General features: G+C 45.7%; 1 protein-coding gene across 1 annotated transcript in view; it reads left to right on the forward strand.

The window, feature by feature from the left end:
- OTOGL (otogelin like) overlaps nt 1-27083 on the forward strand; it is a 1080166-nt gene that overhangs the window by 896000 nt on the left and 157083 nt on the right. The window contains exon 44 of the mRNA XM_069227564.1: nt 24909-25013. Coding sequence (XP_069083665.1) covers nt 24909-25013 — 105 coding nt within the window. The remainder of the gene's footprint in view (nt 1-24908; nt 25014-27083) is intronic.

Here is a 27083-nt window from a genome sequence, read left to right on the forward strand (position 1 = left end):
TTGTTCTTGGCGGTTGATGGATTTCTCGTGAGGGAGAGGATAAGCTGGGTGTCGTCGGCGTATGAAATGATGTTGAGACCATGGGGGCGGACAACACTGGTGAGTGGAGCCATGTAGATATTGGCAGGGTGGGGCTGAGTGAGGATCCTTGGGGGACCCCACAAATAGTCTTGGTGGCTTTGGACCGGAATGGGGGGAGGCGAACTCTCTGAGTTCTATTGGAAAGGAAGGAGGTGAGCCAGTCCAGGGCTTTGTGGCAAATTCCAGCGTTGAAAAGGCATGTACGAAGGGTTTGGTGGCATACGGTGTCAAAAGCTGCAGAGAGGTCTAGAAGGATGAGGGCGACGGTTTCACCTTTGTTCAGTCTGGTCCTGATGTCATCTGTGCAGGCGATGAGGGCGGTCTCGGTGCTGTGGCTTTTACGGAAACCAGGCTGAGAGACGTTGAGTATGTTGTTGTCCTCCAGAAAGTGGGACAGTTGTTTGTTTACTATCTTCTCTATGACCTTCGCAGGGAAGGGGAGTAGAGAGATAGGTTGGTAGTTTGTGAGGTCTTCGGGGTCTGCTTTGAGTTTTTTGAGCAGGGCGTTGACTTCGGGGTGTTTCCAAATATCTGGGAAGGTTGCAGTCTTGAAGGAACTGTTGATGACGGCCCAGAGCTGGGTAACAATGATTTGGCCAGCCTTGTTGAAAATGTGGTGGCAATCAGCAGGAGAGTGACAAACTATTGTCCTAAATGTGCATGCTTGCCAGCATCATACATGTACAATGAGGTAAAGCAAATTACAAGTAGGAGGCGTTAACAAACTCTTAAGGCAATATATGCCTTGATACACCCACTTTCCATCATTTGGATGTGCATTACTTCTATATTAGAACAATGGAATGTTGGGAGCTTCATGCAGACAATAAAGTGGCTCAGGGCTTATAATGGCTCAAGTGGAGCTGGAACAAGAGAGGCGATGGTGCCATAAATGTTACATTAATGAAGTCACAGTGATTGTAGAAAATCAAAGCGGCAAACAAAGAAGTGTAGCAAATGAGCCACGTCCATTCAGCACGAGAGATGTAAGGGTGTTGCTCGTAGTGCATTTTAGAGTACAGTGTTTCAAATACATCACAGGACATTTTCCATTGAATTCTCTCTTACATTTTCATAGACATGTACTTTTAATCATAAAACTATGGAGTGTACATTCAATAATTTGTAGAAATCAGGTTTTGCAAATAGTTTTCATTTACACATCACCAAGAAAAGTATCTTGGGCTGTCTTGATCCGATGTTTCCTATGTCCTTTGTTTCCATCACAATGCGGAATTACAAAAAATATGCCTCATGTGTGCTTTTCTAATGGGTTATTTATTTTGAAATATTTGTACAAATAATTTACAGGTAATGAAATGATGTTTGTTCAAATTAAATTGACATCCTACTGTCTTTCCTTTCAGACTTCATGTACTCCTGTAAGACTGTCCCATAGTTCACTCATAAAATCCTTTAACTTTGAAGTTAGGGAAAGAAAACACAAACAAATGACCTTCCACAAACCAACCAGATACCTGCGACCCACCTCCCTCATCCTCACAGACACTCCCTGGATCAACCGATCCAATAGCAGAGGGTGCTTCTTCTCTCACCTGGCAGCCAAAGCCTGGAATGACCTTCCTTTGCACCTTAGGAACACTGCATCACTCTTGGAATTTAGAAAAAGACTTAAGACATGACTGTTGAAATTAACAGCGCACTCAAAGCAGCTAGCAACTCCAGAGCCTTGAGACCCTCATGAGTGACTTGCTGTGCTTTATAATTCCTGACTGATTGATTGTGCCTGTTTTTTTAAAAATATTTATTTTATTAATTTGAAATATAAGAACAGTAGCAATATCAGGTATATCTTGAAAGACCATCCATAGCATATTATTCAGGGATGCACTCAGAGGTGCAAATCCTTACAAAAATGAGTATCGCAAGATTCAATTTGGAAACATTTGCAATTAATATAAATAGTTCTTAGAACACAGTCTATACATTGATGACATAAAGAATCTTAAGCATAACTGTTATCAACAATAAACAACATAACTAAGGCATGTTAACTCCTGTACCCATCGGAGGGGGTGGGGAGAGACAGAAGTGGGGAGAAAGCGATATTTATGCTCTAGTCTATGTGTGAGGAGCCAACAAGAGCATCCCACCGACAGGATACAATTAGTGTCAGGTCTATGTCCGTGGTTGTGTTTGTCCCAGTCTGTGGGAGGTTACAGGTTGTTGGCCATTTTCCATTCTGGGTCAAGTAAGGAATAGTAGGCACTCAGGGTGGTCCTTCGTCTGACTTGTCTCCACCTTCTCCAACTATGTTTGCAAATCAGGGGTAGGTGGCAGGCACTGAGCCCCCAGAACCACTGCTACTAATTGCCTGCTGTTCAGCCAGTAAACCCGACTGTAGATATGTCAGCCACTGCCAAATGGAGGGGGCATAAGTTGCTTTCCTGCTCATGGCGATCCTGCCCTTATCCAGGATCAGAGCTAAGTCCATGAATTTATTAATGGGTTTAGGGGCTGAAGCACAGGAGATAATGTTCAATAAGCAGTGTAGACCATCTCTTCGGAGCAGGGAGCCTAAAGCTTCCAAAAGGAACCTCAGTACCTCTTCCCAGATTGTAACTAAAGTTGGGCACGTTCAGACCATTTGTATAAAGTCGGCGGGAGAGGCTCAGCAGTGTGGGCAGTTGTTGGGCATTCCAGGTACATATTCACCAGTCTCTCTGGAGTGAAGTAGGTATGATGTAGGTAGTTGAATTGTGTGTATTGTAGTCTGGCTTTTGTGGAGATAAGTTTAGGTACCTCTAAGCACTGTGTCCATAGTTTATCCATGAGTGTAGTTTTGAACATGGTATCCCAGTAGTCATGAAGTGAGTGGAGTGGTGTTGTCCTTCTAGTGCACAGGGAGCTATAAAGGTATGGAACAGCCTAACGCCTACTCCCATGTGTCAATAATACCTGGAGGAAGAGTGAGGTCACAGGTTTGCCATGCATTATATCCCAAATCTTGTGTAGGTGATGAGTAATAAGAAAGGAGCCTGTAGTTGTCTACTAAGAACTCAAATGTACTAAGGATTTTGTCCGGGAAAAGATCGGCACTTTCGTTGAGGCCTGCTTCCAACTATGAAGCCGCATTGGGCCTCAATTGAAGCTCTGAGCATTCTGGGAGTGCCCATAAAGGCAATTCCAGTGCGTATGGGGGATGAGGAAAGTACTTGGTCATATATGTGAGCCAGCACACTTTTGCATGCGCGTTAGTATGTTCCCATCTTCTTTGGGAACTTTTTTGTTAGAGCCCAGCAGCCATTGCAGCATTGGGATGATGCACACTCACCAAATCAGTGCCCCAGTTCAGATCTATTCTGTCCTGCCAGCAATCGAGTGGGTCATTGCAGATGGGCTGTGGCAAATATTATTAATAGTTTGGGGTGCCCAGTCCTCCCTTGTCCCGGGGGGTGTACAGTTTAGCAATTGCCACTTGTCTCCTGCCCTTGCCCCACACCAGTACAATTAATAGTGAGCATAACTCTGAAAACAATCTATGAGGCAGCAGGAGGCGGATGGCAGAGGAAAAATATAACAACCAGGGCAGTATCAACACCTTGGAGAAGGCAATCCATCATGCTGGTGAGAGCGGTAGGGATGACCAAACTGGAAGGGAGGATCTCACCCTAGTCAAGGCCCTGCCTACATTGCCACCCACATGGTTTTTTGTCTGAGTGATGAATATGAATCCCCAGATATTTTATGGATGCACAAGACCAGGGGAGTGGATCATGTGGTAAGTGTTACTGCTGTGTCTTGGACAAGATTGTAAGAGTGAATAATTGTGAATTGTCTTAATTCACCCTCAGCCCTGAAATATCACCAAACTGACATAAGAGCTCTGTCAGTCCAGGAAGTACTGTAGTGTCATTCCTGAGGTATACCAAAGTGTCATCTTTGTAGAGGGAGATTATATGCCAGCTGTGATCTTCTTGGATTCCCCAGTCGTGACTCGCATCCGGAGTGCGCATGCGAGGGGATCCATAGCCAGCACAAATTTGATAATATCCAAGCTGTAAGGCATCCCTGTCTGGTTTGGGCAGAACAACCAACACCACTTCACAGAGGGAGGGGGGAAAAATACCCTTTTTGTATGCTGAGTTGAATACCTTTAAGTATTGCAGAGTGAGTTGGGAGTGAAAGACGGAATAAAACTTGATTGGCCAGCCGTCTTTACCTGTCATTGACAAGCCATCTGCACCCCATGCTATTTGTTTAATTGCTTCAGAAGTTTCTAGATCTGCCCGCTGGGAGGCCAGTAACTGTGGGAGATGTATTCTGTCCAAAAACGACCTGGTCAATGCCAAGTCTGCCAACTGAGGGGAGGCATAGAGATTAGCGTAATAAGAACGAAAGGCGTTATCAATGGCATCCTGCATATTATGCAGAAGGCCTGTCCCATCACGAATGGCTGTTATTGGGACCGTAGGGGAATTGGAGCCAAGGAGCCATGCCAAGAGCCTGCCCGCTGGATCACCTTCCATGTGCTTTCTTATCATATACTCCCTATGATCCACTTTGCTCAATGCCTCTAGGGTCTTCTGGTGAGTGAGCCTCGATTGCGTCAGTGGTGCAGTGGCAGCTCGGTCCATGGGCAACAACTGCTCATACTTCCAGATGTCAGTTTCTAGTTTAGTAAGTTCACTTTGCAACGCTACTTTGTTACCATATGTTGGAAAATGGGTTATTGGTAGGGCAGGTAGGTACCTACACCTAGCAACAAGCCACTAACCTCCACATAGGTACAGTTAGGTCTCAGTAAATTAATCCCAGCTCAACCCTTGGTAGCTTGGCAACGAGCGTCAAGGCTTAACTTAGGAGACAAAGTGTAAAGCATTCAAATATCACAAAACAGTAATTAAATAAAACACAGGAAACAGTTTAAAAATCCAAAACCAATTTATAAAAATAGTTTATATTTTTATCTTTAAAATGACACAAAAATAATTAAAATCGGTTCAGGGGAACCGGAGATATGAATTTTTAAAGAATTATTACTTTTCTAGCGCTTAGAAACAAAAAGCGCCAATCGGGTCATCTGGTTGCACCTCGACCGGGGCAAAGTCAAACTTTCAGGCCGACCGCGATGGAGCCCTGCTCGGCTACAGGTCGCGGGAGGCCTCGGTTAAAAAGTTACCTTCTGACTTAGTCTTTATTTTGAAGTTTTTCTTCACCGGGACGAACCTGCCAGTTGAATCCGACCTCCTGGAGCCCTTGTCCGGATACGCGATGTGGGTTTCCTCGGTGGAGACTTTTACCTTCGGACTTAGTCGTTTTTTCGAGATGAAAATCCTTCGACCGGGGTAAACCTGGATCTTGATCCGACGTCCATGGAGCCCTTCTCGGATACGATGGCTGGGAGGTCCCGGTCAACTTTTTACGTTCGGACTTAGTCTCTTTTTTGGATGTTTTTCTTTACCGGGACGAACCACGAAGTCAGGCCAGGTCGCGGTTGAGGCAAGCCGGCTAGAATTTCTGCGGCGGGTCGGTCCCTCTCTGGAGCTTTTTTCCAAAAATTCTCAAATCTTTTCCAAACTTCTGGGGCTTCACCCAGATGTTCTTTTAAGGTTCGTTTGGGGTCCACAGCTCACCCCAAGGGTCCAGAAGTTCTGTGATGGTCCTTGGGGGGTGCGGACTTCAACTCCCAGAATGCACCTGGCGCAAACTCCTTTTTGGCCACTGGACAGTGGTCAGCTGGTCGCTTTCTTCAGGAGTTGGTGCAGGGGACTCTGGTTTAGCAATTTTTCACCTGTAGCAAACAGGGAGTCCCTCCTTGAACCAGTTGAAGCCAGGCAAAGTCCTTCTTGTGGTGAAGCCCAAGTGTGCAGCTGGTGCAGTCCTTCTGAGTGCAGGGTCCAGGTGCAGGCCAGGGGTCCAGCAGGGCAGTCCTTCTTCTTCTTTAGTTCCTTTCTTGTTGAATTCTGGAGGGGATCTGAGGTGTGGGTGCAGGTCTGCCAGTTTTATCCTTGCTCCTGGGTGAAAAGCAGGGGGGCCCTGGTTCTCCAATCAGGGACAGGGTCGTCCCCCTGTGATGACCACTTCCTGGGAAGTGTGGCAAAAATCCATCCCAGAAGGCAACAGTCTCTAAAAATCCAACATGGATGAATCTGATTTTTGGAGGTTACATCTGGCTGAGCCCACCCACTGGTGTGGCTAAAAATCATAAACACACCCCTCTCCTGCCCTCTCCTAATCTAATCAAGGGGGCACCTAGCTGTCTGGGGTTGCAGGATGTGGGGGTGTTGCTGGGTGCTGCAAATGTCCTTCTCTGCCTTTGAAGACCAGTTTGGCAGCCCTCCCCCTTCCTGCCTCACCATCTGCTGAGGGGAGATTCTCTCCCCCAAGCACATTCCTTTGTGTGAAGCCTGGCCACTTCACACCTCATCAAGGCAGCCTGGCAGAAGCTGCTGCAGGCTGGCCAATCAGAGCACAGCAGCAAAAACAATGCAGAGCTGAAATTGGCAACTTTTTAGGTAAAGTCTAAACTTTTTACCTGAACTAGTTATATTAAATCCAACAACTGGAAGTTGTAGGATTTATTACAACAATTAATTTGATACCAAATTCTTGGTATGCAACATTTAAGGAGACTTTAAAATTTAAAATAAAGTCTGCCCATTCTAGCCTATGAAGGCCATTTACTTCAATGAGGGAAAAACGAATTTGGCTGTTTTCACCTCACCAGGGCTTATAAATCTATTGTTATAAAGTCCCTGCTTATAGTTACATGGCACCCAGCCCTAGGGGCACATAGGGCACACCTTAGGGGTGACTTATATGTAAAAATAAGGTAGTTTAAGACTTTGGAAGTACCTTTAATTCCAAAGTCGAATTTGCATATAACTTTAATTTAAAAGCAGCCAGCAAGGCAGGCTTGCTTTTAAAATGACACTGGGCACCTCAGCAATGCACCTAGGTGTGCACCACCTATGCTGTGGTCCCTAAACCTACATGCCCTACCATATACTAGGGACTTATAGGTAGGTTAACTTAGCCAATTATAATTAGCCTAATTTGCATATCCATTTTACACAGAGCACAGGCCCTGGGACTGGTTAGCAGTACCCAGGGCACCATCAAAGTCAGGAAAACACCAGCAAAAAGAGGAAAATGGGGGCAAAAAGTTATGGGGCCTCTGCAATCAGCCCTGTTTTCTCACACCATACACCAACTTAATTCTGTGTCCGTGAAGGACAGTCTTACATAGATCCCATTCACTGCTAGTGCTTGATGGTGTCACTTCTTTGTCCCTAAAATATGTTGTAATATGGTATGATAGGGTGGCGTGAAAAGCCATGTCATGCAAGACTTATGCAGGGCGACACCATGTGGGCATACTCGTGGAACCATGCACCCATGTCAGGTGGAACTGTAAGGGGCACTTATCTGATACAGTGCACCCAAGGTACTGTGAGACCTTTGAGAGCACTTCTGGACTGCAACAAAATAGGTAAATTCGAAGTCGTGGAGAACTGAACTGAAGAAGTATTCCCTGGCAGTGGGATGTAAGCAGTGCCAAGCACCCTCTACCTATGTGTTGGAGGCCCAGCTGCTTAAATGATGAGTGAGCACTATGGATTGCGTTCTGGTATCGGTGAGCCAAGCATAGGTCGGGGACACAGTTAAAGTCTCCGCCCCAGTAACAATGAATCAAGGCATTATGTAACAGTGCAGTAGGGATAGCAGGAATGTGGCTTGGTTGGTGTTGGGGGCATAAAGCAAAATTAAGGTTACAGAGAGTCCATCTTGAGTCCCCTCTAAAATGACATATTGTCTTTCAGAGTCAATTCTAGTGTGTGAAACCTCCAGTGGCACCCCGGGGGGCACTCAGATAAGGGCTCCTCTAGCGTATTGGGAATTCCCACCAATGTACCTCACCAGCGCTTTCGCATGCCCTCTAAGTCTGGGGTGGTGAGGTGGGTCTCCTGTAGGAGCACTCTCTGTCTCCTACATCAACGTAGGTATTGGTGTATTCTGTATATCTTAACATAACTAACCCTGACATTTCAGGAAAGGATCAAGTATAGAGGTTCATCCCTGACACTTGGAATTGGAAATGAAGAGTGAACCGGGAGCTGGCTTCCTCAACATCCCCACGACAGTCCCCCATCCACAACACTGTAGCCCCCCTCACCCCAACCAATTTCATGCTTCTGTAAACAGAAATTAAGCATAGTAACAGTTGTCCCTAAACACTGTTTCACAGGCTGGTACACAAACAGGTGTATGTCCAGTAGCACTATGATGCAGTTCAGAAGAAAATTGAGTAATAGTGTATTACACTATCGCTAATGATGTGTGGGGTAATGGCAGCAGGTATACAATTGCACTCATAGAAAAGGGCGCTCTCAACACTCGGCCAGCACACCGGTATTATACCACTTCTATGTTCTTACTTGACAAAGTATTCATGGTGGCATGTTATGAGACAAGAGTGTCAAGGGTTCAAATAGGCAGTCACATCACATCTTTAGCAATCCGGGAGGGCAACCACCAGGCCCCCCATCAATGTGTCCATCAGTGCCAGGTCCAAGTCTTGTGGCTCTACTCCAATTCTCTCCACCACTGAGCTGAGGGGGAAGGGGTTACACCGTGTTGTTCCACTTCTGTGACCACCTTGGCCCTTTCCATGGCTGCCTGTTCCTTTGTTGGGCCCAGCACCAAATTTCTGTTGCAAGGTTTGCGACGTTGATGTTGCTTCCACCCAAAGGCCCACATTTTGAAATGTGATGGAACAAATATTTTTACAGGATCAAAAAGGGTATTGTCTTTGTTTTGGGATCCTCTTTGGTGAGTGTTTCCATGTCATGCGTGATGACCACTGAGATGTGGTTATCATGTTATGAGACGCAGCGCATGGCAGTGTGGTGGATGATGAGGGGTGAGAGACTCAGACTTGCAGTTTATGGTTTTTTAGTACATTGGCTCATTTAAGCAGCTCTGCTGGTCATTTTATGATATTTGGTATGATTGTAGTGTGCTTGTCTGGTTACTGCCCTAGGTTGTCCAATCAGAAATGTTGGGGCAGATCTACTTACATTTCACGGAACCCAACCCATCAAGGCAACTTGCTGTGCTGAGTTACATGAAAAGTGCACCATATTTACAAAGTTATGGCACATTTCTGCTGTCTCAGAGTTCTGGTGCACTCTGTGCTGCCTAGTGCAGAGTCTCACGGTGCAAGTGAGACTGCATTACAGGTAGGATTTTTTGTGTAGGAAGGGATATCTTCCTGCTCAAAAAAAATCATTAGAGGCATATTCCTCTGTGTATATGTGCTGCAGAATGTGGAAATAACAAAGAGATGTTTCTCTGTGTTATGCCTCAATAAGGAAGGCATAGCTTTTGATTCATTGCTAGGTTTACAAGCTTCAGTAAATTTGGGAATGTTCCAAAATATGTGGGTGGATGCATGGAAACAAGCATTCTCTACAGACAGAACGCTTTCCCAATGCAAGATAGCGATGTACGCTGCCTTATGTTACTTTGTTTTTACTAAATGATCAACCCCTTGCAAAGTGGCTTTGCAAGGCTTAGTAAATATGAAAAACAATTTTGAACTGGAGCTCTGCCACAAAAGTGAGGCAACCCAGGCACAACATATTAGCAAATCTGATTCCTAGTGTATAGTTCTGTGCCAGAGTTTGCAGTTGAAGGGATAGAGAAATGGTGAGATCTTTTGGGGTCTGCATTGTTACTAACATCTCATATCTGAAAGCCATAGTGAGATGTAACAAAGTGGGGACAATAGTGTTAGATATTTGGGACCTGCAGTCATGGACTAGATTAAAGTCCTCTGATTGACTTGCAGTACGTGATACATTTGTTCAGTTGTTCCATGCTTGCTCATTTACTAATGGCTGGTTTATTGGCTTCAGAGTATGCAATGGACAGCACTCACAGCACATATTCCTTAATTGAATGTAAGAGATATAAGTTACATTTGGCTGCCGACCACTAAGTGTTATGAGATTAGTAGTAGTGCGGTCCAGAAATGTTGTGTATGAACATATATAACTAACTAATATCCCAGTGAAGCGTAGGTCAGCATCTCCTTAACTTATGTGCTTATCGAAAGTAGTTAGCTGGTTGGGTTGTTTCCAATCTGTGGGTTGTAACCTAAAGATTGAGGGTGTGACTGTCTTTCCAGATTCTGTTGCTAGGATGTGTGGTTTATTTGGAAATAGCCACATTATCAACTGTCTTCTGAAGTGTATATACACACTGTTTGCCACTAATTTCACTACTAATATTCTTAATGGATATGCTCCAAGCACTTTATAAAGTTTTTGTAAATTTGTGGTGAGTTATATTAAAAAATCTTCATGTAAAAAATACTAGCTACAGAAATATCAACCAAAAGACATCCCAAGCTTGGAGAGAGAGGCATCTCCTTCACGGAGAGCTATGATGCCTTGTGGTGAAAACCAGAGATCCCTGGAGCCACAAAGCTGATCTACTTGCTTTTGACCAAGACCTTCACCATCGGGACATGGAACGTAAGGACCATGTACAAGACAGGCAAGGCCGCCCAATTGGCAATGGAGATGAAAATATACAACCTTGCCTTGCTTGGCATAAGCGGGACCAGATGGACACAGTCCAGACAGAAATGCCTGGCTCCAAGAGGAATGCTGCTGTATTCTGGACATGAGGATGAGAACACCCCACTTACTCAAAGATTAGCACTGATGCTACTGTCAGCAGCCAACAAAGCTCTGATTGGATTGGGAGCCCACAGTCCAAGAATCATAACAGCAGCCTTCCGCACACTGTTATCCAGTGCTAGGCAACTATTAAAGACAGCTAAGAAGAGGAAAAAAGAACAATTTTACCACAGACCCCTGTCCAACCTAGAGATGTGCTTTGATTGAGAAATTACCATGCTGGAGGGAGACCTCAATGCCAAGGTTGAAAGCAACAACACTGGGTATGAAGAAGTCATGGGAAACCATGGTCCTAGTGGCATGAATGAGAATGGCGAAATGTGCTTCAGATCTTTGTGCTGGTGATAGGCGGTAGTTCATTCCCACACAAAATATTACCCAGGGCAACATGGGTGTCACCAAACCACTCAACAGAGAATCAGAACGACCATGTCTGCATTGCCAAGATTTTCTGAAAGTCCCCGCATGGTTCGAGAGTGATGAGAAGAGCAGACATGGCATTGGACCATCACCTTGTCATGGCCAGGCGAAATCTGAAGAAAGAATGGTGGAACCAACAACTCAACACCAGTGTTATGACACCACCTTTCTCAAAGATGCACAGACCTGGAGTGAATACTCAGTCATCCTCAGTAACAAGTTTCAAGTTCTGCAAGAGCTAGAGGACGAAAGAGACCCAGTAGAAAGTCAGTGGGGGAAGATGAAAGAAACAGTGACATCAACCTGCCAGGAGGTTCTGGGTCCCAAGAAACATCAGCATAAATAATGGATCTCCATGAGGGTCTATTCAAGATCTAAAAGAGAATGGAAAAAAAGCTGCAGTCAATCCCAGCTAAACAACAGCAGAAAAAGCAAAAGCTCAAGGCGAATACACCAAACGCAACAAGGAAGCACAGAGATGCTTAAGAGAAGACAAGCAAAAATTTATTGATGTTCTTGCCACAGAAGCCCAGGAAGTAGCAAGCCTTGGAAACTTGAAAGAACTCTACAGCATATCAAGGAAGCTCTCTGGCAGACACAGCAAGCCAAACAAAGCCAGAAAGACAATTATGAGTAACGAAGGACAACAAAAATGGGTGTAGCACGTTGAAGAACTCAAGAACCAGCACCTGCTGCAGTTTCCACTACACATACAGCCAGCTGATAAGGACTTGCCAATTGACTTCAGCAGACCAATCAAGGAAAAATATGGCAAGCCATCAAACATGTGACAAATAGGGAGGCAGCACGATCCAACAATATTACTGCAGTGGCACTGAGAGCAGACATTGAAACATCAGTAGACTTGCTCTACCTCAGGTTTGAAAGAATCTGGGAAGTGGAAAATGTGCCGTCAGACTGGAAAGGATATCTTATCCATATCCCCAAGAAAAGTGACCTGAGTAATTGCACAAACTACAGAGCGACAACTTTTCTATCAACCTTTGGCAAAGTGTTCAGCAGAGTCATCCTGAACAGAATGAAGGAACAAATTGACACTCAGCTAGCTTCCACAAAGATTGATCCTGTGCAGACCAGATTGCAACACTGCACATCATCATTGAGCATTCGATGGAAAGGGACTTCCCACTCTATGTCAGCTTCATCAATTCTGAGAAGGCATTCAACAGCGTGGACAGAGAGACCATTTGGAAATGTATCACAACTACTGTGTGCCAGATAAACTCATAAGAATCATCAGGAACACTTACAAGAAAATTACCTGCACACTAGTCCATGGAGGACAACTCACAGAAGCCTTCCAAGTGAGAACTGAAGTTGGCCAGGGTTATTTGCACTCACCTTTTTGCTTCCTGTTAGCAATAGACTGGATCATGAAGGCACCCACAACAAGGAGAAGAAATGGGATCCAGTGGACACCTTGGACGCAGCTTGATGAGTTGGACTTTGTTGATGATCTGGCCTTCCTCTCTAATACCCATTCGCAGATGCAAGAGAAGACTGACAAGGTAGTAGCTATATCGGCTCAACTTGGCCTCAGCAGTCACCGGGGAAGAACCAATAGTCTGAAGGCTAACACTGCCACCACAAGTGCAGCCACTTTTGCAGATGATGCACTGGAAGAGGTTGAGGCCTTCACCTACCTGGGCAGTGTCACAGACAACCAGGCAGCACAGACACTGATGTCAAGGCAAGAATTAGGGCAAAGCAAGGACTGCCTTCATTCAGCTAAAGAAGATCTGGAGCTCCAAGGACCTAACACTGCAAATCATGATAAGGCTTTACAACACCAATGTAAAATCGTCCTTCTATATGCAGCAGAAGCTTGCAAGATAACAGTTACCACCAGTCCAGACCTTCATCAACACCTGCCTGAGGGAAATCCTCCAGATCTGCTGGCCAAACACCATCAGCAACAACAACCTATGGTAGCAAACAGTCCAACTACCTGCTCATGAAGAGATCCTGAAAAGGTGCTGTGGTCACATCTTCCACAAGCCCACATTAAACACCACCAGACACTCTATGACCTCAAGGGAAAAAGATGTATATATATATATATATACACACACACACATACACACACATGTATATTCAAAGGTTTCAGGGACATTATAGTTAGGTTCTGAATTTACTCGTACAAAATCATAGAAATTCACCTGTTGTAGTTAGACTTATCTAAAGTAACTGCAACTCATGCCCTAAGGTAACTGTAACTGGCATCCTCACCATGTACTGCTAATTACTGCACAAATTGCAGCACATGACATCTTTGATACAATCATTGATAGAGTCACTGTAGCATCTGCAGTGAAATTATTGATCACCTACCTGTGCATGGCGGGGGCGCGAGTTAGAGTTACTTTAGATAACTATAACTATAACAGGTGAATTTCTAGGGTATTGTGCAAGTAAATTCAGAACCCAACTATAACATCTCTGTTTTTTCAGTGTATATATATATATATATATATATTTTTTTTTCCCATGAAAAACATGAAGGTTAAAGGGATGTCATGGTTAGGCTGACACTCCAAGACATTCAATACATTTAAAATGTGAGAGTGACATTTCAAGACTGGGTCTCTCTGGTAGTAGTTATAGTTAGACCCTACAACTTGTTGCGCCTCTGCCATGCATAGTTTTCTCTTCAATAATTTGACTGATAATGTTTCATTCATATTTTTAATGATATTATAAAAGTTGTCATGAGTTTCTGTTTTGCTTTTCACTAAGGACCGAGCTGACAATAATCTCTGGAATGCCAAAGAAGAGATTTATTATTTCACTACGCACGGTTCGTAAAAGGAGATTAGCATATTGAAAGCACACGTTTAAAAATAGTCAAACCAATGAAATGAAAACATACCAAAATGATTCTCCACTGCAATATACCCAGCAAATATGTGTATCTATATTATAATGCCAAGCAAATATTGAATTAAAAATGCATCACTGTAGGGCCTGTCAGGTGCTTCATCGTTCTAATGCCAGCAAGACGATGACCCTGTTCGACTGTGAAAGAAAAAGAGATATTTACCCTCACAGGAAAGATATCAGGCATCAGACGTATAAAACCCTGATTGAGGCCACTGACGCTCTGACTGTCGCACCGGGTCTTTTTATATCTTAAAAAAAACAGAGGAGCTTTCTGGAAAAAACCCTCGCAAGAAGTATTCAAACATGCGTGCTAGTTTAGGTATGCTTTGAAAATAACACATTGGTGTTTGGCCACAATCCCAAGATGTCAAGTCAAAACAAGGCCGTTCCCTGCTGTCTGAGTACATCCTTATCAACCAAAGCCCTTGGTGAGAAAAAGTATGAAAATAAGACAGAATGCACGGTTTACAATGTCGAAAATTATGGGCAGCCTTCAACATGGCAGTGTCTAATGCTACAATAAAGTCAATAGGCAGAATGAATCTAAGGCTAAACTGAATACAAAATGTAGTCTGTAACTGGTGAACACTGGACAGCTAATCCAGGTGCAAAGTGGTGCAACACAAAGTCAGTGATCAATATACACATTTCACTACAGCATCATGAGTGCTGTAATATCTGGGATAATTAGCAGTGCGAGGGCGCAAGTAATAATTACCTTAGGGTGTTAATTATAGCTACTTGAAATAACTCTAACTATAACTGCAGACTTTCTATGTTTTTGTGCGAGTAAATTCAGAACCTAACTATAACGTCCCTGTAACCTTTGTTTTTTCAGTGAATTTCTATGTTTTTTTAACATAAAGTAATTTTAATTACTCAATGTTAATCCAACCACCACCACCATCGTGCTGCCAGTACCTGCGTCCAATCCCCTATAACCAAACAACTCTGCACCAAGCATGGCCTTCGGAAGCAGTCCATATAACCACCCAACCCCCCGTCACTTACAAACAGAAATGTACTGACAAATTGAAAAAACATGTTAAAAGAGTAATATCAACTTTCTGTATGTACATTAAATATTTGAAGTTGAAAAGAATTCATCGCTAAGGAATGACAATTGACACAACTAGACAGCAACCCTTTGTCTGAGGGCTTTATACGCTTATCAATAGGCGGCAGGTGACTCCTTATTGTGCATTTTCCATACATATCTATGACATTCAACCCAAAGATCTTGAAAGAAAAAATATGTAAATGTTCCATCACTAGAAATGTTTAACATTCAAAACATGAGTAAATAAATAGACACACTGCCATGAAATACCAGGATTTGAACCTTCAACCTACTTAAAAACAATTCATGAGCTTTACCAGTAGACCAGATGTGACTCTGTTCTACTGTGCATCAAAAGGTAACTATAAAATCCCAACCAATCATCTTCCTTGTGTGCAGCTTTGGAGTCATTCCATGGGGAGACAATTACAATAACCACCTCTCTCTCTTTAATTCTCTTCCATCCCATTGCAGGATGGACGAGAGAGGGAGAAAGTGAGAGGACCACGGAGAAGCCTCAAGACCTAAGCAGTCCTAGCAGGCTCCCCGCTCCCACCAGGAGCCAGCATTGCTCTTGTACATAGGGAGCTGCTACAAATAGCAGCTTCCTATGTGTGTGAGCAATATTTCCATCTCTTTCCCTGTCCGCATGTCTGTGGGCAAGGAAATAGAGGAAGCTTCCTCTTTCAGCAAGAGGGAGCATTTTGATACCTCCTGTTTGCTGAAACCGGAATGTTTGTTTTTGCTTGAAGGGAGCTGCCTGCTATTACCAAGCAAAAGCAAACAGCTACCTCCTGAGGGTAAGCGCCTCGGGATGTAGCAAGAGCCAGCCCTGGGAGGTGTCGGTCCCCAGGGCCATATATGGCCCAAAAGGGTGGTCATGCGTCCCCCCTCCTTGTTTTTAATCTTGGCCCTGGGGATATGGTGGTAACAGACCCCCCTTCTTAGATTAATCATGTAGCCCCTGGGAGGTGGTGGTATCTGGGGCCTAAGGGGGTCAGCAGGACCCCCCTATTTTTTAGCAGATGTTGAGAGTGGCTGTGAGAGTGTCTGTCTGGGTGTGACAGTACATACATCAGTGTTTTAGTGAGTGTGTGAGTGTATGCATGAGTCTGTGAGTGGGTGCATGAGAGTGTCAGGAGGGCTGTGAGTGGGTATGAGAGTCTGAGTGGGTCTGTGAGTGGGTGCGTAACTGTCTAAGTGCATCTGTGAGTGGGTGCATGAGTGTCTGACTGGAGCTGTGACTGGGTGCACAAGTGTCTGAGAGTGGGTCTCTAAGTGGGTGAGTATGTGTCTGAGTGGGTGTTTGAGTGGAAGAAAGGCTGAAAGATAGAGAGAGAGAGAGGGGGAGAAATAGAGAGTTTTTCTGTATTTCCCCACAATTTAAAAATAAAAATGTATTTATCATTTAAAAAGAGTAAGATTACCTTTCAGTATGAGCCTTAAACATTTGTAGTAAAAAAAAAAAAAAAAGAGGCAAACGAGTCCGGCTGGACTTGAACCCTCAACGCTCAGTGTGAAGGTATTCATTAGTGGCCCTTCGAGAGGGGCCTCGTGGCCCCCTCCAACTTTCAAGAAGCCCCAGGGAGGTGGTGATCCCCAGGACTGATGGGGGTCCAAAATGGACCCCCTTTACATAATTTTGTATGTGCACTGGGGAGGTGGCGATCCCTGGGGCTGCAGGGGGGCTCCTGCCCCCCCCCCACACCATATTGCCTAACTGCTCCAGGAGGGGGAGGTCCCCGGGTTGCAGGGGGTGGCACACACCCGCTCATATTTCTTTATTCACCCTAGGGAGGTGGTGGTCCCTGGGGCTGTGAGGGAGGCTGTAGGGCCTCCCCCACTTTAAAAAAAGATTTTGCCCTGGAGGTTGCCAAATTTGGTGTAATTCTGTTCAATGGCTCGGGCTGTAGGCGTGTCTAAAGGTCCTATAGAAAAATGAATGGGGAAAACAGGTTTTGGGACACCCCTTTTTCTCACCCCCCACTTGATGTATCACCCTGAATTTCAAGACAGAAGTTGAACTGACCAAAGTATATTCACTGAAAAAAACAAAGGTTACAGACATGTTATAGTTAGGAAATAGAATTACAAAAACCATAGGAATTCACTCAATTAGCCAAAGGTTACAGGGACATTATAGTTAGGTTCACATTTTAAACTTACAAAACCATAGAAATTAATCTGTAGAGTTATCTCAAATAACTATAATCATGCTTTAAGGTAACTATAACTCGTGCCCCCACCATGCACAGTTTTTTCGTCAAAACATTTCCTGCAAATATTACATTGATATTATCAATGATGTTATCAAAGATGTCATGAGTGCCAGAATTTGTAGGTGACTTAGCAGTGCATAGCAAGGGCGTGAGTTGTAGTTACCTTTGGGCACAAATTATAGTTACTTAAGATAACTCTAACTACAACTAGTGAGTTTTTATGGTTTTGTACAGTTAAAATGTGAGCCTAACTATACAATTTTTTCTTTTTAAGTGAATTTCTATGGTTCTTAAATTCTATTTCCTCACTATATTGTCCCAGGAGACTTTGGCCCTCATTCTGACCCTGGCGGATACAATCCGCCAGGGCCAACGGGCGCGGGAGCACCGCCGACAGGCCGGCGGTGCCCCTAAGGGCATTCTGACCGCGGCGCTAACGCCGCGGTCAGACAGGGAAAACTGGCGGTCTCCCGCCAGTTTCCCGCTGCCCTGGGGAATCCTCCATGGCGGCGCAGCATGCTGCGCCGCCATGGGGATTCCGACCCCCTTCCCGCCGGCCTGGCTCTGGCGGTTCTTACCGCCAGAACCTGGCCGGCGGGAACGGGCGTCTTGGGGCCCCTGGGGGCCCCTGCAGTGCCCATGCCCATGGCATGGGCACTGCAGGGGCCCCCTAACAGGGCCCAACTAGGCTTTTCAGTGTCTGCGATGCAGACACTGAAAAGCGCGACGGGTGCTGCTGCACCCGTTGCACGCCTTCCACTCCGCCGGCTCGAATCCGAGCCGGCTTCCTTGTGGAAGGCGCTTTCCCGCTGGGCCGGCGGGCGATCTGAATCAGATCGCCCGCCGGCCCAGCGGGAAAGTCAGAATACCCCTCGCGGTCTATTGACCGCGGGGCGGTATTCAGGCGCCTTCCGACGGGCGGGCGGCAACCGCCGCCCGCCTAGGTCGGAATGACCACCTTTGTTTTTTCATTGAATTTCTATGTTTTTATAAGGTCAAGTCATTTTCATTACTATGCGTTAATCCAACCACCGGCGTGCATGGCCTTTGGCCGTGTGCAGCGGTCGTTGGTGGCATGGCCTGGCCTACAGTCAGGACCTACAGACAATTCCCTATAACCACCCAGCCTAGTGCTGTACACAGCCTTTGACCATGGGCAGTGGGAGTTGGCTGCAAGTCCACGTGGTCCCCCTACCCCAGCAGATTTTGGCCAAGGGTACCCATCCGCCAGTGCCCGGCGTTAATATATTACTTTTTTGGGTAAGGGGGCCACGTGACCCCCCTCCTCAGGCTGATCTCAGCCCGGGGACCCCATCTCCCAGGGGCCCAGTCTAAACATTTTAGGTTTGCTTTTGGGTAGGGGGGGCAAGTGGCCTACCCTCCCAAGCTGATCTAGGCCCTGGGGAACCCATCTCCCGGGGCCCAGCCTAAACACTTTTTTTTGTTGGAGGGGGGACCACACGGCCCCCCTCCCTAAGCCAATCTCGGTCTGGTAACCCCATCCCCAGGAGCCCGCCATGTCACCTAGGTGCCCCCTAGAGCACCCAGTCAAAATGGTTAGGGACCATGGGGGAGTCTAAAAGCCCAGATGTTCCCAGCCAGCTCTCGGCCTCCTGTGGGAGCCAGCATGGCTCTGAGAAAGAGGGAGCTACTAAATATGCAACTCCTCTCTGTGAGTGCAATAGTTCCCTCTGTTTTTCAACCTGCATCTCTGCAGGCAGGGAAACAGGAAATCTCTGTTTCCAGTAAATAAGAGCTGTTTGACAGTGTTTGCTCTGACGTGGTGGGACCTGTCAAAGCTTCTGCCAAGTAAGGGCAAACAGGTAGGTCCTTAGGGTGGGCACTCCAGGACATAATAGGATCTGACCCTAGGGGGTGGTGGTCCCTAGGGCCATTATTGACTCCACAAGGGCCCTCCTCCAACATTGGAATTTTCCCCGGGGAGGTGGTGGTTCCCATGACCAGGTGTCCGCAACCGACCCCCTATCTTCTCTAAATTAATCTCCGGGGAGGCAGCGGTCCCCGGAGCTGTGGGGGGCCGAGTGACCCACCTCATATTATTCAAAGCTGGACCCAGGCCAACTTTCCAGACTGCAGCTGAAGTGAGCGTGATATTTCTTTGAAAAAAATCATGAAGATTCATTAAACAGTGCCAAAGTTATTATCAAAACAAAAAAGCTTTTTTTAGGAAGTAGGTCCTAACTATAACTACCTAGTGGTGATCGGCACTAGGTAAAAATATATATGTATAGGTAGCTGTGGATGAGCAGCCAAGACGTATCTAGGAGACATGCAAAGCTTATGCAATACCACTATAGTCACATAGCACTTAAACACATGAAAGAACCACACAGTGTTTTAAAAATAAAGGTACCTAATAATAATACACACAAACACTAGTATACTAAATAGGCAGTCCCCCAACTGCAGGTAAGTAAACACACTATTATGTACACATTAGCAATCAGTAAATAGCAGACACATGTCTGAGGGGTGGCAGCAGCACGGGCTGGCCGGAAAGCCCCAGAAGACTGGTAGGAGCCCCCAGGGTGCATGGAATCATACAACCAACACTGGCAAAAGCATTGGGGTATGATTCCGACATGTTTGATACCAAACATTCCCAGGTTCATAGTTACCATTATGTAGCTGGACAGAGGTAGTGACCTGTGTCCAGTACACAGTTAAAATGGCTTCCCACGCACTTAGGAAGTCCAGTGTAAAGGAGCTGGAGTTCATAGGGGTACCTCTGCTTATGCAGGGGTGCCCTCACACACAGGTACCTGCACCCTGCCCTCTGGGCTAGAAGGGCCTACCATAGGGGCGACTTACAGTCCAATGACCTGTTATAGAAGGGTGCATGCACGTTTTCACGCAGGCTGCAATAGCAGGCCTGCAGACACATTTTACATGGGCTCCCATGGGTGGCAGAATACATGTTGCAGCCCATGGGGAACCCCTGGTGCCCCAATGCCCTGGGTAACTAAGTACCATATACTAGGGACTTATATTGGGGCACCAATATGCCAACTGCGGGTGTGCAAAGTCCTAAGCAACCACATTTAGAGGGAGAGAGCACCATCACCAACTTGGTGAGCAGGATCCCAGTAAAGAGAGTCAAAACCCACTGAGAGTAGGCAAAAAGTGAGTTAACTGTAAGAGGTTGGCCTGGTTTGTAGTGGGTACCTAAGGTACTCACACCTTATACCACGTCCAGTTATCCCTTTTAATGAAATGTAGGCAGTGTTCTAGCAGCTTAGGTTGTCTAGAGGTAGCTGTAGCAGAGCAGCTTAGGCTGAACTAAGAGACATGCAAAGCTCCTGCAATATCACTATAGGTACACACTACTTATACACAATAAAAGACAATACTCAGTGTTACCAAAAATAAAGGTACTTTATTTTAGTGACACAAGGCCAAAAATATCTTAGAGGCAATACTCCTTCTGTAGGTAAGTATTATACACAATATACACTAGTAACCAAAATCAGGTAAGTAAACAGTCATAGAATAGTGCAAAGAGCAGAAAATACAATAGATTGCAATGGGCCTAGGGGCAACACAAACCATATGCTAAAATAGTGGAATGTGAATCACGAATTCCCCCCTAGGCAAGTGTAGTGTGTAGAGGGGCACTGGGAGTGTAAGAAAACACCAAAAGTAAGTAAAGTACCCCACTCAAAAACCCAGGAAAGCAGGAGAAAAGTACAGCACTTTTCCTCAGGACACGCTACAAGTCATGATAAGAGATTTTGCAAGAACCAAGCAAGACTGCAAGCAACAAACAATGGATTCCTGAACCTGAAGACCTGTGGAGAGAGGAGACCAAGTCCAGAAGTCGAAGAAGAGTCCAGCAAGAACAGGCGCCCCTGCCAACCTAGAAGATGGTGCAAACGTGGATTCTCCAGTAAGAAGAAGAGTACAGAAGAGCACCAAAGAAGATGGCTGCAGGTTCCTGCTTGGTGCAGGTGATGTCCCTTCTCGAATTGTTGGATGCAGGCTGCTTGCATTGCTGGATTCCACCAACAAGCCTTTGTTCATGCAAGTATGCAGTTTGCGTCAAAATGGAGCTGCCTGGACCCAAGAGGGACCTGGGGGCCTCAACTCAGACTGAGGACACAGAGGGGGCTCTCAGCACTTCAGAGAGCCCACAGAAGACCAGGCAGTGCCCACGGGAGTCCCAGGACATGGGGACAAAGAAGATGCAAAGTGCGGACATCGCAGCACTACAAAGGAAGGTCCCATACCGCTGCAGAACAACTCAGCGAGTTGTGCATCACAGGATGGAGTGCTGGGGACCTGGGCTACACTGTGCATGAAGGATTCTTGGAAGAAGTGCACAGAAGCCCAAGGAGCTGGAGAAGATATGGAGCACAGGGGTACTTACAGCACGGGGAGGCAAGCTCTTACCTCCTCCAAATTTGGACAGTTGGACTTTAGGACAGTCTGGTTCACGTTAGTCCACCACCTGTGTTCCAGGGAGCACGCTCGTCATCAGGAGAGGAGTCCCAGAGTACCAGTCGTTATCGCAGAAGGGTGCCTGCAGATGCAGGGAAGTGACTCTGTCACTCCACAGTAGATTCCTTCGGTTCTTCAGGTGCAGGATGAAGACATACAGTCCTCAGAGCATGCACACCTTGGAAACTATTGCAAATACTGGCTCGAGCTGAAGTTGCAGGTTACAGAAGTCGTCCTGGATACTTTGTTGCAGTTACAGCTGTTCCTGGAGCAGTCTACGGTTGATCCAATGGTCAGAAGCTGAAGCAGAGGATGCAGAGGATTCCTGGAAGAGTCTTGCAAGCTGAATCTGAGGAAACACCTGGAGGAGATATCCTAAATAGCCCTGAGAGGGGGATTGGCTACCTACCCAGGTTTGCACCTATCACGAGGGCTCTCTGACATCACCTGCTGGCACTGGCCACTCAAAGGTCTCCAGAGTGTCCCCACACCTTAGAATCCAAGATGGCTTATGCCAGGGACACACTGGAGGAGCTCTGGGCACCACCCCTGGGTGGTGATGGACAGGGGAGTGGTCACTCCCCTTTCCTTTGTCCAGTTTCATGCCAAAGCAGGGACTGGGGTTCCCTGAAGCGGTGTAGACTGGCTTATGCAAGGAGGGCACCATCTGTACCCTTTAAAACATTTCCAGAGGCTTTGGAGGCTACCCCTTTCAAGCCTGTAACACCTATTTCCAAAGGGAGAGGATGTAACACCCTCCTCCTAAAGGAAAAGCATTGTTCTGTCTTCCTGGGATTGAGCTGCTCAGTCCCCAGGAGGGCAGAAACCTATCTGTGAGGTGGCAGCAGCTGGGGCAGCAGTGGAAACCTCAGAGAGCTGGTTTGGCAGTACTGGGGGTCCATGGTGGAGTCCCCAGGGTGCATGAAATTGACCCCCAATACCATATTTGGAATGGGGGGACAGTTCCATGATCTTAGACACCTCACATGGCCATATTCAGAGTTACCATTGTGAAGCCACATATATGTATTGACATGTATGTAGTACACGCATGTAGTGGTATTCCCACACTCACAAAGTCTTCGGAATTGGCCCTGGACAACATGGGGGCAGCTTTGCTAGTGCAAGAGTACCCTCACACTTACTAACCTTGCACCTAGCCTTCAGTAAATGAAGGTTAGACATATAGGTGACTTATAAGTTACTTAAGTGCAGTGAAAATGGCTGTGAAATAGTGTGGGACCTATTTCACTCAGGCTGCAGTGGCAGTCCTGAAGAAGGGTTTGTCTGAGCTCCTTATGGGTGGCAAAAGAAATGCTGCAGCCCATGAGGAACTCCTGGAACCCCAATGCCCTGGGTACCTAGGTACCATATATTAGGGACTTATAAGGGGGTCCAGTGTGCCAATAAGAATTGGAATATGGAGTCACTAAACTATAGTGACAAATTTGGCAAGTAGAGAGAGCATAAGCACTGGAGTTCTGGTTAGTAGAACTTCAGTGACAGTTAAGCATGCTGACAACACACACATAGGCCAGAGACTATGAGCACTGGGGTCCTGGCTAGCAGGATCCCAGTGAGAAGGCAAAACATACTGACAAAAAGGCAGAACTTGGGGGTAACATGCCAAGAAAGATGGTACTTTCCTACAGTAACCATGCCAAAAAGAGGGTACGATGTGGAGTTAGGAATAGTAATCTATACTTCCCTATATGCACTTACCTTTCAGTATTCTGCCTCTTTGTTCTTTTACCATGATATTCTGTGGGTTGTTATTTAGTAGTACAATCAGTATTTATTCTTGTACCTTGATTTTTCTGAGAGTTATTTAGCAGCACAACCAATATTTGGGAAAAATGCACCTACAAAGCACAGCTTTAATGTTTGGTTACAGCTAGGAGCCGTGCCCTCCAAAAAATATACTTCTGGCTACGGTCCTGGTCTGAAATGCAGCATCGTTCTTTTGGGGATGCTGCAGCACCCCGCACCCCTACTTCCAACGCCTATGAATGGCTTAAATAACTCTGCTCCAGCATTCCAATGTTTGTCTCTTTTTAATTTAGAACCTGTATAGACCTCGATTGCGGGCTATAAGGCTATAAAATGGTAGGCAGTAGTGGAGTACATTCATACACTAGTAAATGCATTTATGTTTATTGGGTAGCATTTCAAGGATAGCTGACAGCGGTAAATGGAGTCAGTTTGAGTGGGAAATATATGTTCAAGGCCGAAAAGGGCTGTATTAATCGGAACCTAGAAGACTTCTCTAATGTAACCAGGCATGTTTTACTGCATCATTTAAGGCTAAGCAGCTCTAAAGACATATTGGGCCTGATTCTGACCCTGGCGGCCGGTGACCGCCAGGGTCACCGGCCACGGGAGCACCGTCGACAGACCGGCGGTGCTCCGAAGGGCATTCTGACCGCGGCGGTTCAGCCGCGGTCAGAAAGGGTAAACCGGCGGTCACCCGCCGGTTTACCGCTGCCCTTCTGAATCCTCCATGGCGGCGGAGCGCGCTCCGCCGCCATGGGGATTCAGACACCCCCTACCGCCATCCTGTTCATGGTGGGAAACCCGCCATGAACAGGATGGCGGTAGGGGGTGCCGCGGGGCTCCTGGGGGCCCCTGCAGTGCCCATGCCAATGGCATGGGCACTGCAGGGGCCCCCGAAAGAGGGCCACGCAAAGTATTTCAGTGTCTGCTATGCAGACACTGAAATACGCGACGGGTGCCACTGCACCCGTTGCACCTTCCCACTTCGCCGGCTCAATTCTGAGCCGGCGTCCTCGTGGGAAGGTTGATTTGCCCTGGGCTGGCGGGCGGCCTTTTGGCGGCCGCCCGCCAGCCCAGGGCAAATCTCAGAATCAGCGCAGCGGTCTTTCGACCGCGGTGCGGTGTTCTGACGGGGTTACTTTGGCGGGCGGCCTCCGCCGCCCGCCAAAGTAAGAATGACCCCCATTATCATTTGCAGAAACTAGCATCAGACGTTGTATTATGTGGTATAAACTTTGCACATATTTACTATCAACAATTCACGTTGTTCTTAGCTATTTCATTATTTTCTACTATTTTATAAGATGTGTTTTGTGCTTTTAGAATGCAACATGACCTTGTGTGATATAACTAACACAACGTGTAAAGCTGGTGAAAAATTGGTTGCCCACTACACTCCTCATTCCTGCTGTCCGCATTACCAGTGTGGTGAGTTATTAAATGTGATGCTTCTGCACCTACAAATGTGAATGCTGATTGTTTTACACTGCTTACATTTCAGTTATGGCATGGAAGCATATTTATGTCATAAGCCAGAAAGATACATATGCAAGCTTTTATTCTACTTTGCATAATAACAAGTCGACCATTCAGACCTCAATAATGCTTCTGAAATGGGTGAAATCGTATTTGTGCCCATTTTAGAACTTACATAGCTTTACAATTTTCTGGTAAATGTACTAATATTTTTTCATTAGGAACATTTTTGATCATGGTTGGTTGAAAGTGATGTTAATGCTACATTATTATTACCTAATTTTGCCCATTTATCTTATTGCATTGTTTTATTTCACTTTACCTTTGCATGAGCATTGTATGTCGCTTATTTATTATATGTGGATTTTGTACTGATTGTTTCTCTCTGGATTGTCTTGTCACCGACGCTAAACTGTCAAGAATGACGCAAGGATGGACTTGATTTATGAAGATTTGAAACCAGCTTATCTTTGCTTATCTTTCTGGACTGAACTGTGAGCTGTCATCCAATAGGCCAGTTACAGGTGCAGTGCAATTAAAGTCTACAATTAGGGACTGAGCAAAGCTTAAGCTCACAGATAATGCGCCCATTTCGCTGAGTTAGGTTAAAGGAATTAACAGCCGCAGAGAAAGGTTTCTTGAAAGGCAATCTGTGTAAGTGTGTCTCTAAAAAAATATGTTAGTTAGCTTTTTAGGCTAAGTTAAAATTTTCAAAGGTTGCTACTGCTCAAAGACTTATTTTTGTAATTGAGAAGCTAGGGACCTAGAGACTAATGGCCGCACTTAAAGTATGGTGGATGGTATCCGTGCCTGCCAAGCCATTGGAGACTGTTCTCGCCACTGTCCTGCTGGGGAAACTCCATCTATATTTAGAGATCTGTGCGAGACAAGTGGTGATTTCTATGCCTTCAGATTTCTGCTGAAAGCACTGAAAATTGCCAAGTGGAAGTTATGTTTCAAGAAAGAAACGCCCTAAGCAAAAGTTGGTCTTGAAAAAAATGGCCCAGATGTGCAGGGAGCTTTCCCCATGAATGTGAGGGCCGTTATTTGTTGTTCCTACCCAGGACCAGTATGCTTTTAAATGCCTCACATGGCAGTTCTGGGTAGGGAAATTGAGAGATATTCAATCTGCCTTAGAAAAGGTAGGGAAGGTGTCGCTTCAACCCGATGGCCATGTTTTGGATGGGCAATCAAGTCAAACTTTTTCTTGGTGGAGACTCTGCTGGTATAAACCCAGCAATATTCCTACCTCAAAATAGAGCAGGAGAATAATGAATTTAGTGGGGTGAGACCAGTGGCGGTTTAAAGTGGTCCTCCTTCTCCTCCAAATTATACCTGACTCTCAGTGAACATGCGCTGGATACCAAAGGTTAAACTTTACCTCTGAGCTGAATTCAAAGTCTGATTTTCTGTTTATTTTAGGATTTATGTCTGCACTGCGCCCCAGCCATGCACAGTTTTTTTTTAATTTGAATCTAATGCTTCATTTATATTTTCAATAACATTATAGAAGTTGTCATGAGTGCTGTAATGTCTGAGGAAATTAGCAGTGCATGGTGAGGGTGCGAGTTATAGTTACCTTAGGGCACGAGTAATAGTTACCTAAAATAACTCTAACTATAAATGTTCAATTTGCCTGGTTTTGTACGAGTAAATTCAGAACCTAACTATAACATTCCTGTAATATTTGTTTTTTTCAGTGAATTTCTAAGGTTTTTTAAATTCTATTTCCTAGCTCTATCTTCCTGTAATCTTGTTTTTTTCAGTTAATTGTTACGTTTTTCTTAACACAAAGTAATTTTCATAGCCACCACCATGCATAGCCTTTGGCCTTGCACAGTGGCAGTTGGCCACAGAGCCTGCGTCCAACACCTATCGCAACCCAACCCATGCCTGCGGCCAGGCTTCATGGCCAACCCCTATAGGAACCCATCCCGGCGATGCACACAGGCTTCGGCCATATGCAGTGGGGTGTTGGCCGCAGGGCCTGGCTTGTTGCAAGGCCCTGCGGCAAACCCCTAT

This window comes from Pleurodeles waltl, chromosome 4_1, assembly GCF_031143425.1.
Source record: "Pleurodeles waltl isolate 20211129_DDA chromosome 4_1, aPleWal1.hap1.20221129, whole genome shotgun sequence".
NCBI classification, from domain to species: Eukaryota; Metazoa; Chordata; class Amphibia; order Caudata; family Salamandridae; genus Pleurodeles; species Pleurodeles waltl.